Source organism: Lacerta agilis, chromosome 5 (assembly GCF_009819535.1).
Source record: "Lacerta agilis isolate rLacAgi1 chromosome 5, rLacAgi1.pri, whole genome shotgun sequence".
In the NCBI taxonomy this organism is placed as follows: domain Eukaryota; kingdom Metazoa; phylum Chordata; class Lepidosauria; order Squamata; family Lacertidae; genus Lacerta; species Lacerta agilis.
Genome location: NC_046316.1, coordinates 24,214,398 through 24,231,050, shown reverse-complemented (window position 1 = coordinate 24,231,050; position 16,653 = coordinate 24,214,398). Strand labels below are relative to the sequence as shown.

Here is a 16,653-nt window from a genome sequence, read left to right as displayed (position 1 = left end):
TTTTGTTACATTTTGGTTGGCCTAATAAAGAGATTGTCTGAGTACAGAATTTGACAGTAGTTTTATTGAGGTATTTCAGTCTTAACTGACAGATTTTTGTGATCCAAGAATTAAAGTGGACTGATTTGGTGCTATTGAAAACATGCATGGAATAGAGAAGTATTTAAAGCCATTTATTTATTTGGCAACATATTGGATCAGAGTCCTTCATGGAGGGGGAATCAAGCATTTGGGACAACTTCTGTCACTTGTCTGCAGTTGTGTTCTTCAGAATACACAGTTTTTAACAAATTGTTGGGTTGAAGGAAATAAACTTCATAAAATACTAAATGTGTATAACGTAGGGTTCTTCTTAATTTCTGCTTTAGGACGACGTAGACAGTTTAAACCCAGTTCTCAGGGACAACCCACAGCTACAGGAGGAAGTAAAAATCTGGGTAAAGGAACAAAAGGTGCAAGAGATTTTTATGCAAGGTAATTTTGAGAAATATTTTTTCTTCTAATTAGGTCCCATGAAAATTAATACTGAAACATGATTGGAGGAAAAATTATACTGTAAGTAGAAATGTGGATTTGTTTTCAAAATTTATTAAATGGAAGTGTGTTCATATTTCAGAAACTGTTGTTTAGTATATGGTGAATAGCTCAGTAGTTCAGCAATGTCATTAGCCATGAATTATTTGTTTTTTTATGTTGAGGGGGGATGCTTTTAAAAATCAGGTGCAATCGCATGTACCGGTATTTTGAATTATTTATTGTCACTTGAACCACTTGTGAGTAGTGAATTTAAACAAAAAACAGTTTGTGGTTAAGTCCTTGGAGCTGACATGATGAAAAAGGGACATGACTGACAGCCAGTGTGGTGTAGTGGTTAAGAGCGGTAGACTCGTTATCTGGGGAACCGGGTTCGCGTCTCCGCTCCTCCACATGCAGCTGCTGGGTGACCTTGGGCTAGTCACACTTCTCTGAAGTCTCTCAGCCTCACTCACCTCACAGAGTGTTTGTTGTGGGGGAGGAAGGGAAAGGAGAATGTTAGCCGCTTTGAGACTCCTTCGGGTAGTGAAAAGCGGGATATCAAATCCAAACTCTTCTTCATCATCTTCTGAGTCTGTGACCCAAGTTTATGTATTAAATATAAATAATATTGTATGTAATATTATGCTGCATTAATGGTAAATTTTCCAGGCAAACAAAGGGTGTTAGCAAGTAATATTCTGCAGGGACTGGAAATGCTTTTTCAGTGGATCTGATTCCCACAGTAAGAGTATAGGGAGTCCTGCTGGATCTCATCCAGTGTCTGCCTAGCCAATCTTGTTTCTCACAATTCCAGATGCTTCCCGGAAGCCCACCAGCAAGACACAAAGGCAGTATGGTTTTAGCTGCAATTCACAATGCACCCATACTTCTACTGGATCTGTACTAATATTTTTTCATGCATAGATAAGAACATTCATAGGGCTAGACCTAGTGGCAAATGTGTGCCACCTGAGGTGTAATGTCAGTATGATGTTCTTTTTCACAGAACTTCTCCCACGCTACAGCTCGGTGCTAAAGCAACAAACGGAGAGCATAGGAACAAAACTTTGATGCAGAAATGTCTAAAATCTTAAAATACAGCAGACTAAAGATTGCCTTCTTAGAATATTTATGCATTGACTTGTGGGTAATAGCCATGATTTTTCCCAAGCAGTTTTCAATATAACCAATATCCAATTTTAGGATATTTTGTTCACAAAGCTCCCCCCTCTTTTATCCATAGTATTTTAAAACAGGAAGTTGTTTGTTGATTACTATGTGATTTAAATGCATGTTTCATCTGCTGGGTTTTATAAATTAATGCTTGTTATTGCACAGTAGCCTTGGGAAGGAGAAAAGGCTGCTGAATGATTTTGATTTTTTTGAACTACTGCAGAGGCTGCAGAGTTCTGTGGTCACTTTTGGGAAGCTATTGGCAGCTGTGAAACCCAAAACTTCAAGAACTACATTGTTTCTACTCCAGAAGCATCTGGGCATGCAAACAGCTGCTGTAGAAGTTCTGTTCAAGAAGTTAGGCTTGCTTGATCATAAAAATGCCTCTGTATCCAAAGAGAAGTATGCAGTAGACTTAAAGGCATAATGGAAGTTGGGTTTTGGGGGGAGGTGTTTTACAATGTGAGATAACATCTGTGCTGCATGCGCTTTTAAAACCAAGCCATGGGTTGGAAAATTATTGCAATAATCCTCAAAAGCTATTTTTATTTTTATTTTCGAAGGACCATATTCCTTAAACGGCTATAGAGTGAGAGTATACAGACAGGACTCTGCCACCCAGTGGTTCACTGGTATAATAACTCATCATGATCTATTCACTCGCACTATGATTGTTATGAATGATCAGGTAACGATTTCTTCTGTGTTTGTCTTAAACATAAATAGGTTTGTCATGGCTTTGGAACTGTTGGCCTAAAATTGAGTTGCATATATACATTGTTTAAAAATATTACTTAACCCATCTGAGTTCACACAATCATTTCGAGTTTTAAAAACTTAAATCTGCTTATTTGGTTATTACCGGACCAGTAAAATAAATAAAATGTGGATGAAGGGAATCATGTCTGTAAGGATTCATTGTTGTTGTTTTTAAAAAGTGCTGTCAGGTGATTAAGTGGCTATAAATGCCAACATGGAACAAAGGAAACCAGACTGCATATTGCAGTGGTCTTTAATATTTTCAGGGCATAAATGCAGAAATAAAATCGAGCTGGGGGGGGGTTGAGATCTTTGCTCAATATTCAGAAGATCTATTTTCCTTAATTGAGCTCCCCAAATAATGGAATGGTGGGGTAGAAGTAAAGGCCAATATAACATTTTGTCCTATTTTCAGTTAGCATTGGTTTATAGTTATCATTAATCACTCAAACTCCTTTCCCTCTGAAGCTGAAAAAAAAAACTTCATTCTGTATGCTTTATTCTTGTTTGACCAGTTAAAAAAAATAAAGGATTTTCAGTTTGGGACCAAAGCTGGAACGTTGGCATTGTTCTTATAAAACATGTTAACATGTATTCTCTCCCCCCCCCCCTTCAATATGAAAGGATGCCACTTCTGCATTCCTTTTGAAGTTTTGTGCCAAAAAAGTTGTTTCAAGTTAGGACATAAATTTTGTATTTGCAACTGGCATTCATATGGAATATATAAATAAGAATTGATTCCCTTTTTTTGTTTTTCAAAATTAACCAGGTTTTAGAACCACAAAATGTGGATCCCTCTATGGTTCAGATGACCTTTCTAGATGATGTTGTTCACTCTTTGTTGAAAGGTGAAAATATTGGCATTACATCACGACGCAGGTCTCGTTCCAACCAGAACAGCAACACAGCCCACGTAGATATATTTTGATTTTAAATTATATTGACATTTACTTTGTTAACTATCTTGTATTAATGAATTATAAATGTATTACTCTTTTTATTTAGGGCCACTATACCCGGGCACAAGCAAATAGTCCCAGGCCAGCAATGAATTCCCAGAGTGCAGCACCTAAGCAAAATTCACATCACCAGCAGCGGAATGCTCGTCCACATAAAAGGAAAGGCTCTGATAGCAGTGTGCCTGATGAAGAAAAGACAAAAGAGGAAAAATACGACTATATCATTCAAGGAGGTATAAACATTTTTCAAAAGGGTTGGAACAATTCTTCTTCAACACGGTAATAAATAAAGGTTATTTATTTATTTATTTATTTATTTATTTATTTATTTTTACAGAAAATTCCAAAAATAAAAGCAAACACTTTATTTCCAAAAGAAGAAAACCGGAAGATGATGAAAAGAAACTCAGTATGAAGAGGCAGCGGATAGACAACACTTCAGACTATTCTGAGAGCAGTGACTCAGAAAATTCAAACAAAAGACTGACAGATTCTTCGTCGGAGCAGAATTCAGAGAATGAATTGAAAAGCAAGAACACTTCAAAGATAAATGGGAAAGAAGGAAAATCCCAGAGCAGTGATGGTATAGAGGAACAAACACTAATAGACAGCCAGTCACCCTGGCATGAGATACAGGAAGATAAAAAACATCAAGAAACAGATAGGCCAGAGTCAGCTGACTTGGAGCTGCAAGAAATTTCGCTCCATCAAGCTGAGCAGCCAACAGTTTATGATCGGAATGCGAATGATGTATGCATTCAAGAGTGCAGTATAGAAAAGCAACAACCCAGGGAGCTCTTACCAAATGAGCAGTTTGTGCCCAGTTGCCCTACACCAAAAGGTTGTATTGATATAAATATTGAAAACAGTTCAACTATTGAGGCCCAGGAAAACATATCAAATACTTTTTGTTTGCAAACTCGTCAGAAAATGGAGCCTCCGGGTAGTGATACAAAACATCTGTTTACAAATTCAAGCTTTCTGGAAGTGAGAAAGCTGGAAACGGATGAAAACTGGATTAATAATGCCAACAAAATGGATTTGATACAACCAAAAGTTGTGAAAAGTACACCAGCAAATGAACATCTTAATTCTGAAAAAGTTCCTTATGGCTCTGTTTCATCTTTAACTGTCATTTCCATAGCAGAAGAGGGCAGAGTACGTAAACAAAGTCCAGTTTCTGATGTAGTGAAGTCAAAAGCTGGCCCACTGATTGAAACCCCTAAAATCAAGTCAAATTCTTCTCCTGAAGTTAAATATAAACACGCCCAATCTCCCGACACTGTGAAGTCTAAGGTTAATTACCAGAACAGCCATGTTACTGGAATAACAAGGTCAGCAATTAAAACTGAACATGATTTACCTAGGTCTAGCTTTCATCCAGTTCCAGCTAGAGTTAGTTCATTAGAAGCTACTAAAAGTCCTCTTATCATTGACAAGAATGAACATTTCACAGTTTACAGAGATCCCGCACTTATTGGACAAGAAACGGGAACTAACCATATATCACCCTATTTACATCAACATAACTATCCTCCTCATTCCACTTCCCATAGAACTTGTTTAAATCCAAACACTCATCACCCCGCATTAACTGGTGCATCCCATTTGTTAGCTGGGTCCTCAAACCAAACTCCCTTGTCTGCTATTAATACACATCCTCTTAGTAGTACATCTCACCATTCTGTTCATCACCCGCATCTACTTCCCACAGTGTTACCTGGAGTGCCTACAGCCTCTCTGTTGGGAGGCCATCCACGACTAGAGACTGCTCATGCTAGCAGCTTAAGCCATTTGGCATTAGCACACCAGCAACAACAACAGATGCTACAGCACCAGTCACCGCATCTTCTTGGGCAAGCTCACCCTTCTGCTACATATAATCACCTGGGACTTTATCCAATTATTTGGCAGTATCCCAACGGAACACATGCATACTCAGGACTTGGAATACCTTCATCTAAATGGGTCCATTCAGAAGCTTCTGTTAATACTGAGGCTCCTCTGAGAAGGGTAAGTCATGCTGAATCCCCAGTTTATTATACATTGGGATAATATCATATGATGACTTGATGTGGTGTGTAATCTGTTTATAATGCTTTATAATTGCCTTAACAAATTTAAATAATTGCTGCTTTGTAATCAGGCTTTGATTCAAGAGGGGAGGGGGAGATGAAAACATGTCATAGCATTGTATTATTATGTTTATTATTAGAGTTGGGTGACTGAGTGCAACACTTATATTTGTGCTTAAATTCTGCTTTCAGGTGAGAGGTTGGAAGGCACTTTAGGGTTTGTTTTTTTAAAAAAGGAGAAATCTGGATTTATAGGGTTTTCCCTTTCTTAAACAAAATAGTCATTGTTGTAGAAGCTTACAGAATGTGGGGATACTTAAAACTCAAATGTCCTTAGCTTTGTAGAAGGATTTCTTTCACCAATTACTGTAGTATCTTAGCAGCAGAATGTAATACAGTGGTACCTCAGGTTAAGAACTTAATTCGTTCTGGAGGTCCGTTCTTAACCTAAAACTGTTCTTAACCTGAAGCACCACTTTAGCTAATGGGGCCTCCCGCTGCCGCCACGCTGCCAGAGCACAATTTCTGTTCTTATCCTGAAGCAAAGTTCTAAACCTGAAGCGTTATTTCTGGGTTAGCGGAGTCTGTAACCTGAAGCTTCTGTAACCTGAGGTACCACTGTATGCTATAATAGGATGGAGGCCCGATACAGTTCAAATCCCGGCAACGGGGTGGGCTCCCATTGCTCAGTCCCAGCTCCTGCCAACCTAGCAGTTTGAAAGCACATCAAAGTGCAAGTAGATAAATAGGTACCAATCTGGCGGGAAGGTAAACAGGGTTTCCATGCACTGCTCTGGTTTCGCCAGAAGCGGCTTAGTCATGCTGGCCACATGACCCAGAAAAACTGTCTGCGGACAAATGTCGGCTCCCTAAGCCAGTAAAGTGAGATGAGCGCAGCAACCCCAGAGTCGTCCACGACTGGACTTAATGGCCAGGGGTCCCTTTACCTTTACCTTTAGCCATGATTAGGAGATTGGAAGCATGCCACATGCTCATGTATTCTTTCTTCTCATCTCACTTTCTGTTGTTAACTAAGGTGCAACATTACATTTGCAGCAGTGGTAACTAATTGCTAGCTTTTAAACAGGGGCCAGATGTTGGTTTTCAAACCCTTCTTAGTACCAGTGCAGACTTAATAGTGCACCATACTAATTCTAACCAGAGAAAGGGGGCTGGGAAAGAACATGGCAAGCTTCCAGGCTTCTAATCATGATATCATTAGCATTGCATCTGCACCAGTCTTTTCTAGCTAACCCATTATTGAATCTATTGCTATTGAAGATGTTTCATACTGTATTTTGTAGTAAGTATGGCATGGAAGATGGTATAGCTTTGGCTGGGAATTGTGTTCCAAAAATGGGCCACGGGTGATATTTCAGTTTACTTTTAAAAGATGCTGACCACAGATTTTTCTCCTACTCATTTGGTATGCTTTCTGTTTTGTTAAATTTAACATTTTACCTTGCTTCAGAATAAACTGCATACTTTTTCATCTATTTTGAATCCTTATTCAAATAGGATTCAAAAATAGGATAATAGGATAGCCGCAATAATTTAATTGTGTCACTTATTTATACCTTAAACAATGCAAGCACAGAAAAACAGTTTGACACCCTAGGGTTTTGATAAAAATGTTTAGGTTCCAGTAGTAACTATAAAGTCTGGTTTTGTTGCTGTTAACAGAATACTCCTAGTCCTTGGTTACACCAACCCACCCCTGTGACCTCAGCTGACAGTCTTGGGTTAATGAGCCACATACCTGTAAGACCATCCAGTGCAGAACCACATCGGCCACTTAAATTGACGACACACTCTAGTCCTCCATTGTCAAAAAGTATAGCGGATCATCATAAAGAGTAAGTTTGCTTTGTTTAAATCTCTAAACACAAGAGGTAAGATAATGCCAATGAAAGAGTGAGGATGGTTTACTTGTTTGCTTTTTGTATTTTGCTTTAAGTCTCTGGAAACTTTGCATCACACTCAAAGGATGACCAACAGGAATATGAAAAGTATATTAATGATGAATATATTATTACTATCACTTTCACATTTGTATGGCATATTTCTTGTTTAGCGTATTAATGCATTGATGTGAAACAGAATTATTTCAGTTCTGCTTTCTGTGTCTTTGTACAGAGAATTGGAAAGGAAAGGAATTTTTGAACCTTTACGTTCAGTTGCAGCTACTCCAGCAAAGTCAGATGTAGAGCATAACAGATCACAGACCGCAAAAGAGGGCCATTTGCAAAGACACTTTGTAGACCCACTGCAAAGGTCACTTCAAGAGACAGGCGAGAGGCTGAGCAAGTATAAAGAAGAGCACAGGAGGATACTTCAAGAAAGTATTGAGGTTGCTCCTTTTACTGCTAAAATCAAGGCACTTGAGGGTGAAAGGGAATCATATTCCAGAATATTGCCATTATCATCCTCTAGCCCCAAAAGCCATGGAGTAAAACATGACAAAGATTCAGAACTCTACAAGATGAAGCATTCTGTACCACAGAACCTGCCACAAAGCAACTATTTTACCACTTTGTCTAACAGCGTGGTCAACGAACCACCACGAACATACTCCTCCAAAGAGGTTTCAGGTGTGTGTGCCGATAAACAGAGCAGTTGTTCTTCAACAGTTTCTGCTCAGTCACTCACTTCTTTCACTACATCTCTTTCAAAACCACCACCTTTGATTAAACACCCACCAGAGTCTGAAAGCTCAATAGGCAAGATAACAGAGCAGTTTTCACAGCAAGTGACCTCTAATTCAGCAAATTCTTTCAGAAATGACTCCAGAAGTCCTACTCAGTTGTCTGTTTCATCCTCAAGTACACTCCGAACAATGCCCGCTTTGCACAGGGCACCGGTGTTTCACCCTCCAGTCCATCACAGTTTGGAGAGGAAGGAAGGAAGTTACAATAGCCTTTCTCCTCCAACCTTAACTCCAGTGCAGCCAGTTAATGCTGGTAGCAAAATCCACGAATTACAGAAGCCACCAACTTTAGTACCTGAGCCGAAGGAAGCACAAAATGTTTATAAAAGTGCTTTGGAGCAAAAAATTTCAGATATGTGGAAAAATAATAATATTCCAAATAATGACAAAATGGAATGGCACATGGAGAGGAAATTGCCTTCTGCCACAGCTTCTGTCATTGTACGCCCACCTTCACGTACAAAGTATGATACAGTATCTGTTGTGCAGACAGCTCCAAAAGAACGAGTTGTCGAAAGATCGTTGATGGGGATAAACCAGACCGATTGCCCCAAACCAGCAGAAGCCAGAGAGACTGGAAGAATAGTTCTGCCGACTGTGAACTCAGACACAATTCATGCCCAGTATGAAAAGAACTTGCCAGCTGCCTCCCAGGGCAGTGTTCCCAGTTCTGTCACGCCGACTACGACGACACTATGCAGCACCAAAACGGATGTAACGGCATCTGTGGCTACTACTGGCGTTCCAGTCATGGGCAGTTCAGAAGTGACTTACTGTTTGTCCAATGCAGCTTTAGCTTGCACGTCAGTAGAGAGTACTGCCTCCACAGCCATAAACCAGGAAGTGGCACACATACAAGAATGTGGCCTGAGCACCGCAGCTCCAGTTACATTAGCCTGCAGCAAAACAGAAAGTGTTCTTCAGGCCAGCTCTGGATTCTCTGGGCCATCTGATTTTATTCACTTGAAAAAGCACAAGGCAGCATTGGCTGCTGCTCAGTTTAAAAGCAGCAGTGCCAGTGATACAGAGTTGACTGCTGCGAAAAATCCAATATATCCAGTCTCCGTTTCCCTAGACAGTACTGTCATCTCTGGTACAATAAACAAAGCAAATACTGTAGGCAATGGGCAAGTATCCCAGACGAGTCAAGGGAACTACCACACGAAGCTGAAAAAAGCTTGGCTCACAAGACATTCGGAAGAAGATAAAAATACTAATAAAAAAGAGAATTCGGGGAACAGTGTCTCAGAAATCATTAAGCCATGTACTGTTAACTTAATAGCTTCTACGTCAAACGATTTGCAAAATAATGTAGATTGTAAAATGCTGGGGGAAAAGCTTGCGAAAGAAGAGAAACAGACAAGGCGAAAAACGAAAAGGATGTATGAATCTGGCTCTGAAAGTGGAGATTCTGATGAAAGTGAGAGCAAATCAGAGCAAAGGACTAAGCGGCAGCCTAAGCCAACTTACAAAAAGAAACAGAATGATTTGCAAAAGAAAAAAGGCGATGCAGAGGAAGAAATAAAGCCAAATGGTGTTCTTAGCAGAAGTGCCAAAGAAAAAAGCAAATTGAAGTTACAGAGCAGCAGCAGTAATTGTAAGTATATAGTTAACATACAAATTGGAATGTAAGAACATTAGGATTTTTTTTATTGCAGTCAGGATTGTGTCTTTTATACTTTTAAAAAAAACACCCAAAATTATATACAGTACCAGGAAAAGCTTGAATTTTGAAACCTATCTAAATTATGCATCTGTATATGTGTATTGTACAGTTCTGCTGTCCACTATGCTTTCTTCAGACATTCATTCTGAACGTGTGGCGAGGCTGTGGGAATGCTTTAGTGTAGCTCCATCCCTTCAATATAACCCCACAACACTCTCAAACTTGCACATGATGGACTGAGTCTGTAGCAGTCACCTTCATTGTGCAGAGGGGTTTCCAGCACAGAGACAGAATCTCTCACCAGTTAGGGATCTTATCCCTGTATTCTACATGTGTTAAAAGTTGCCCCTTCAGACTCAGGCCACTGATCAGAACTGACTGATTTTGGCTTTAGCTTATTTTGGAATTCAACATTCCTGAAATAACATTGTTGTCAGTTTTACTATTTAGAATGATACTATTTAAAATTACTATTCACAAGTAATTTTAGGACTGCAACAAAACAGTGCTGAAATTGTGTAAATGCTATAAAAAGGACACTAATATTCCTAAGTGTTAAAACTTAGAGGTTTATGCAAATTGTTGTTGTAAGCAGCTGTATATTATCCCATTCTTTGAACTGTTATTTTAAAATGTTATTTTTTACTGATTGGTACTTGATACACAATTCCAATCCCTGAAGCTACTTTCTGACTAATGCCCGTTTACTTCTTCCAAGGCATGCATCTCTCTCTCTCTCTCTCTCTCTCTCTCTCTCTCTCTCTCTCTCTCTGTCTGTCTCCCTGTTGCTACCAGCTGCTTCCCCATCTAAAGATTCTTTATCTCCTATTGCCATTGTCAGGGTGCTGCCCTAACCTGATGGCAAAGGGGTGCCAGGGCTTTCTCACTATCGCTAGCCCCCGCCCCACCTGCTCAGCAATTCGTCTTCCTCCAGTGAGGAAGGCAGTGATCCCTCTAGTGGGGAGGGAGAGACGGGAAGGGGAAGTAGGAGTCAGGGCTCTGACAGGGAAGGAGAGCCCTCGCATCAAGCAGGGACTGGAGGTGAGGTGCCTCTTCCGCCTCCCTACTTGCGCAGGGGGGAGGACGCAGAGGGTTAGGCGGGGGTTCCGCATCCCGCGGCTTTTACGCTGGGCAAAGAACCGGAAGGAGTCATTCCCAGACTCTGCCGAAGGATGAGCTAGACGTACCTTTTGTTGCTGCACTGTACATATCTGCACAATAAAGAAACTTAGTTTTAGAGACCTCGGCGTCAGGCTGGTTACTCATGAGCAATCACTGAAAACCCTTACAGCCATGAAGAACTATTCCTTTTATGTATTTCTTTTCCACTCTGTGCACATGCACTTCAGTTGAATTGGTTAACATTTTCACACTCAATAATAATTTAGGGTTGAGTATGTGATATGGATCACACTGTTTCTGTCTAGATTGTAAAATTGGTTTTTGCAGTGCACAGTTGCTTTAGGAGTTAGCAGATGAATAGATGTGTGCTTCCTCTTTATGTCTGTGGGCTGGTTCAACAAAATAATCCGTAGCCATATATTCTGCATTTTCTTATTTCCCTCACATAATTGTATGGGGAAACTATACTACATGAACCAGTAGAAAACAAGCTATGTGTGCACTGCAGGAATTTATGATCACAGTAGCTCCATAAAGTACTACCTCAGCAACAGAAATCACTGCAGAGCGTAACTAGGTTGCATAGCACTTTCTACTCCCAAAGGCAGACAACGATGCGTCAGACTAAAATAATGTGGAGAAAAATCAGTGGCACAAAGAACCATGTGACCTATATCAATTTTAATGTAGCTGTTTGTGTTAGTGTTAGGGCACTGTTTAGGAGCGTCTGGCCTGTGGGCCTAATTAGGCCTGGCAGGGGTCCTAAATTGGCTCACAAGGCTGTTTTCCCAAACCACATCAGCCTGCCCCACACCCGATGTCGTATGAGGCAAAAAGTGACAGCCACAAAGAAAGAGTTGTGAATCTAAAATGTGTTCTTCAGTGTTCCTTGGCAAGTGGGGCTCCTTGATCATGCTGACAGCAAGCCCTTAGAAGTAGTTCGCTTACCGGTGCAGTTTGAATTCAAACCATGCCTGCAAATGAATATTTTTCCTCTGCAAACTGGCTTTGTAGATAGCTTTGCTATCTGCTAGACTTGGATCAAATGTTCAAACAAGTCACCCTTTGAATGAACAAACCATGGCTTAGCATTAGTGGAAGTCAGACCTTACACACTTGAAAAATGTAAAGTGTCACAAGATTCAAAAAAATGTGCTTGCTGACAGGCTGCAGTTATTTTTTAATTTCCTATAATGATTGGCTGATAGTCTTTTGTGGGTACTGTTTTAAAGACTGAAATCAAAGCCAGGATATAAGGCACATGAGACCACCGCCTTGCTTGAAGCTAAGCTGGTTCTGAGTCTAGTTAGTGCCTGAATAGATGTGCCACCTTGGGTTCTATGTTAGAAAAAAGAAGGGATATAAGTATTTGAAAACAAACTAAACTAAAATGTTTCATTTTTATTGTATATTACTATCCATATGCAATCCATAGGAAATACTTTTGCACTGAGGCCAATAAATGTATTAAATGTTTGCAATCCTTTCTGAATTTCAGAAAGGAGATGTGTAAAAGATTTTACTTTGTTCCTTCGAAAATACTTTCCTTTTTTATACTACTGTTCTTAACAAGATAAATAAATAAATTCATTGTGTAGGTAACCATAGTAGTTCACAGAAGCAGAGTCACAGATAAGATGTGTTTGAAATTATACTGCCTTAGTGGTTATACTGACAAAATGAATGGGTTATCATCCATTCTCCTGTAAATTATGGGGCAAATTGATAATAAAATTGGTAATTGATAAAAAAAGCTTAAATAAAAATTGTGAATTCTCCCATCTGCCCCCCATTTTCAAACACTTTTGTATAATTTAACATTATACATGGATTCATCCTTTTTATTGCAATATAAATACTTTTACTCAATTATTTTAAATTTTGTATCATGTATATATTCTTTTATAATTGTAAGTTGCTTTGAAACATTTTTGTAGTAAGTGATTAATAAGGCAATAAATAATAATACTAACTCCCACTACAGCTTCTGTTAAATTCTAAATATTACTGGTAAGTCCTGATTACATTGTCTTTCCTTTTACTAAAGAAGTTGTCATTTTTGCAGCTGGCATACCTCGTTCAGTATTAAAAGACTGGCGTAAAGTAAAGAAGTTGAAACAGACGGGAGAATCCTTTTTGCAGGATGACTCTTGTTATGAAATTGGGCCCAATTTGCAAAAATGCAGAGAATGTAGACTTGTAAGAAGCAAGAAAGGAGAAGAATCAGCTCACTCACCAGTGTTTTGTAGATTCTACTACTTTCGTCGGTAAGTGAAAAACTATTTTTCTTTTTGAGGAACCAAGTTTTATTTCTACACTTCTATTGTAGCAATGCCATTGTGCCTTGAAGAGGTGCGGTTTGAAACACGCTGGTCCAGTGATGCATACAAGCTAGAAATGCTTTTGAAATTGTGAAAACAAAATAAAATAAAAAATTCCTTCCAGTAGCACCTTAGAGACCAACTTTGAATCTAATAATAATATACTCATACATATTATGCAGCAGGCTCTGTTCTTGGTGCAGGGTGGCCAAAGGCAAAAATGGGTGGAGCAGCTGAGGTGACTCTGTATAGTAGGCTGCATTCCTGCCACACAAAAAGTCATATGTATGGGACTTGTATATATAAGGAGAAAGTGCGGGACTATGGAAAACATGCAGCTTTTCAACAGGAGTAAACCTGAAAAGGTACTTTTTACAAGGAGCTGCACAGAAGAAAAAGCAGGGCCTTTGTGACATCAGCAACCATTGAGCCAATCACCAGAACAGATGTACATGCCTACTAGTAACTGAAGGACAGAGGCAAAGAGATGACTAAGGATTGGAGTAGCGGTTTCTGATGTCATAAAGGCAACACTTTTTTCCTTTTCACAACAACAAGGATGAGCTAGAACTGAATAAGACTGAAGGGAAGAGACGAAGGAGACAGTAGCCTGAGGTAAGAGTAAATGTAAGGTTGTGGCCAGCGACTATGGTCCCAAGTGATGAAGGAAAGAAAAACAGTGGGGTGTGACCTGCAAATTAATCCCTGCAGTTTTGTGGAATTATTTTTGTTGTTTTTGTTATTGTATTTATGTCGTTACATTCTATGCCAAACACATATTCAACTAATAGAAATGTTGAAAAGCTTTCTAGTAGTCACATCATGTTGATTTTGAACAGATTGAGTAGATTGAATAGTGAAAAAAATACCATTATGTAACAAACTTCTCATGTTCGGGTGCAGATTAATAATGAAATTATTCTATGAAATTACAGTATTGTTTTATATGTGGCATCAATGTATATAATGTGTATAAAGCAGAAACAGGTAATCTATATTTCAACTGTAGATTCCCCAACAATACACTAATACCACCATCTCCTTCTTAGCTTTCCAGCAGTACCTTATCTGGCTCTGCCAACAAAATGGTTCAGGGAGAAAACCGAGACAGATATATACATTCTCATACTGCCTTTCAGAAACATTGGACATTAGCTAACCATAACATGTTTGACACACAGTTAAAATCGAAATACAGTTAAAATTGATCATGATTTTATCAAACAGTGCGTGTGTATTTCCCTTGTATTTCCCTTTGTTTTTTCTATGAGCTTAAAGCTGAAATAAAATCGATTGATTGATTGATTGATTGATCATGATTTTGATACTTATGTAAGTTGTGTATTTTTTTTGTAGGCTTTCTTTTAGTAAGAATGGAGTGGTTAGGATTGATGGCTTTTCTTCTCCCGATCAGTATGATGATGAAGCAATGAGTTTATGGACACATGATAATTATGATGATGATGAAATTGACCTAGAAACTTGCAAATACATCTTAGACCACATAGGTGACAAATTTTGTCAGTTAGTGACATCTGAGAAAACAGCCATGTCCTGGGTCAAAAAGGATGGTAAGCATCCAACTTTTTCTGAATAACTGTTCAAAAGTTAGTTGCTGCTTTTTAATGTGGCTCATCCATTGTGTTCTTCCTTGGGAATCTCCCTATTGCATCAAAATGTTATTTTATTGTACTGTTGAAGTGGCACGGGGGGATACAAAAATTGGGATAAATTGGGATAAATGTCCAAGACATGAACAAGGTGGGCTACCCCAAACTTAGTTGGGAGGAAGGGTGGGATATATAGTAAATAAAATTAGCATGGGTTCCATTACCAATGCAACAACAGCCTTGCTAGCTTGATTTGTTCCATAACTTTTCTTTTCTTTTGTAAAAAAAAAAAAAAAAACCTATTCAATATTATGTTTTGTAATTATGGGTTGTCTCAACTATATCTTTATTGGCTCTTTGGAAATGAATGCACTTTTATTAAAAAGTGCAAAACGATACAAAAGAATCAGAGTGTGGGGCAAATGTACTTTGTAAATCAGTCTTCCCTGAGCTAGTATCCTCCACAGGGTTTGTACTATGACTCCCATCAGCCCCAGGAAGTATGGTCAGTGGTCCTGGATGATGAGAGTTGCAGTCTGGAGGGCACCAAGTTGGGGAAGGACATTCTAAATCAAACAGGTTTTCAGATGAAATTTCATTTATGTGTTATAATTTTGCAGTTGTTTGCCTTTAAATTTCAGTACTTGGTCTTCTGTTTACTCTGTATTCCAGCCAAAATAGCTTGGAAGAGAGCAGTCAGAGGAGTCCGTGAAATGTGTGATGCATGTGAAGCCACTCTGTTTAACATTCACTGGGTCTGCCAAAAATGTGGATTTGTGGTCTGCTTAGATTGCTATAAGGCTAAGGAAAGGAAGAGTTCTAGAGGTCAGTGCACTTTTTGTAAGAACTAAAATAATAGTTAAACATTTTAGAACTGCTTGTTTGAAGTTTTAGGTTAGTTTCTATTTAATCACAAAAACTGGATACAAAGTAAAATCACCACAAGTGTATTCAGCTTTGTGCTGTTAAGCAAACAACCGCTCTTATGATTTCCTTTAATATGAAAACAATGTCGGATGTGTTTAAACGCATAGCAAAAACTTCAGAAGTGTTACTGTAGGTTGTATGTTTGGAAGGCTGATCTAAAATTACTGTTTTTAATTGAAGTTAATAAAAAAAATGTAATTGATTCTATGATATAAACTGTTAATGCCTTCACAGATAAAGAATTGTACGCATGGATGAAATGTGTGAAAGGGCAGCCTCATGATCACAAACATTTAATGCCAACCCAGATCATTCCTGGAACAGGTAAGATCATAATGAAGGTCAAAGTTTTTGTATCAATGCATATTGGTACTGCATTTCAGGATTCATAGCTAGCACTGCAGACTCAGGGGTATTGTGTCTCTTTTCCTAAGATGGAAGGTATTTCACAGTATGCTTGAGCCTCAGAAGGAAATGTGCCTTCTGCAGCTACTGTCAAGCCTTCATCTGAAAAGGCACTCTTTTGTAAACCAGGCCATAGCTGAGATCAGAATTTTAAGTATAAAATTATAACTTGTTTTGTTCCTAGTCATAGTTTATAAACTTTTATAGATCAGTAAAGGCTCAGGCCTGATTGGAATGATGGTTACCAGGAGTTAGCCAACCTGGTGCCCTCCAGATGTTGCTGAACTATACCTCCCAACAGCCTAAGCTAGCTTGGTCAGTTTTCAGAGATAATGGAAGTTTTAGCCCAACAACATCTGCAGGGCACCACATTGGCTAACTTGGTATAGAACGAGCACCTAGGGTACTCCTGG

At 38.9% G+C, this 16,653-nt stretch overlaps 1 protein-coding gene across 5 annotated transcripts in view; it reads left to right on the top strand.

The window, feature by feature from the left end:
- Positions 1-16,653, top strand: part of JMJD1C (jumonji domain containing 1C) — a 112,438-nt gene that overhangs the window by 81,454 nt on the left and 14,331 nt on the right. For 4 of the 5 annotated variants that reach the window (XM_033148931.1, XM_033148929.1, XM_033148928.1 and 1 more), the window contains exons 4-14: positions 369-474; positions 2,253-2,377; positions 3,218-3,361; positions 3,454-3,640; positions 3,745-5,420; positions 7,166-7,338; positions 7,619-9,786; positions 13,043-13,244; positions 14,655-14,869; positions 15,581-15,733; positions 16,070-16,159. In XM_033148931.1, coding sequence (XP_033004822.1) covers positions 468-474; positions 2,253-2,377; positions 3,218-3,361; positions 3,454-3,640; positions 3,745-5,420; positions 7,166-7,338; positions 7,619-9,786; positions 13,043-13,244; positions 14,655-14,869; positions 15,581-15,733; positions 16,070-16,159 — 5,140 coding nt within the window. In that variant the 5' untranslated portion in view covers positions 369-467. Of the gene's footprint in view, positions 1-368; positions 475-531; positions 556-2,252; positions 2,378-3,217; positions 3,362-3,453; positions 3,641-3,744; positions 5,421-7,165; positions 7,339-7,618; positions 9,787-13,042; positions 13,245-14,654; positions 14,870-15,580; positions 15,734-16,069; positions 16,160-16,653 lie in introns of those variants that run through there. The other variant, XM_033148930.1, reaches the window with a different exon arrangement.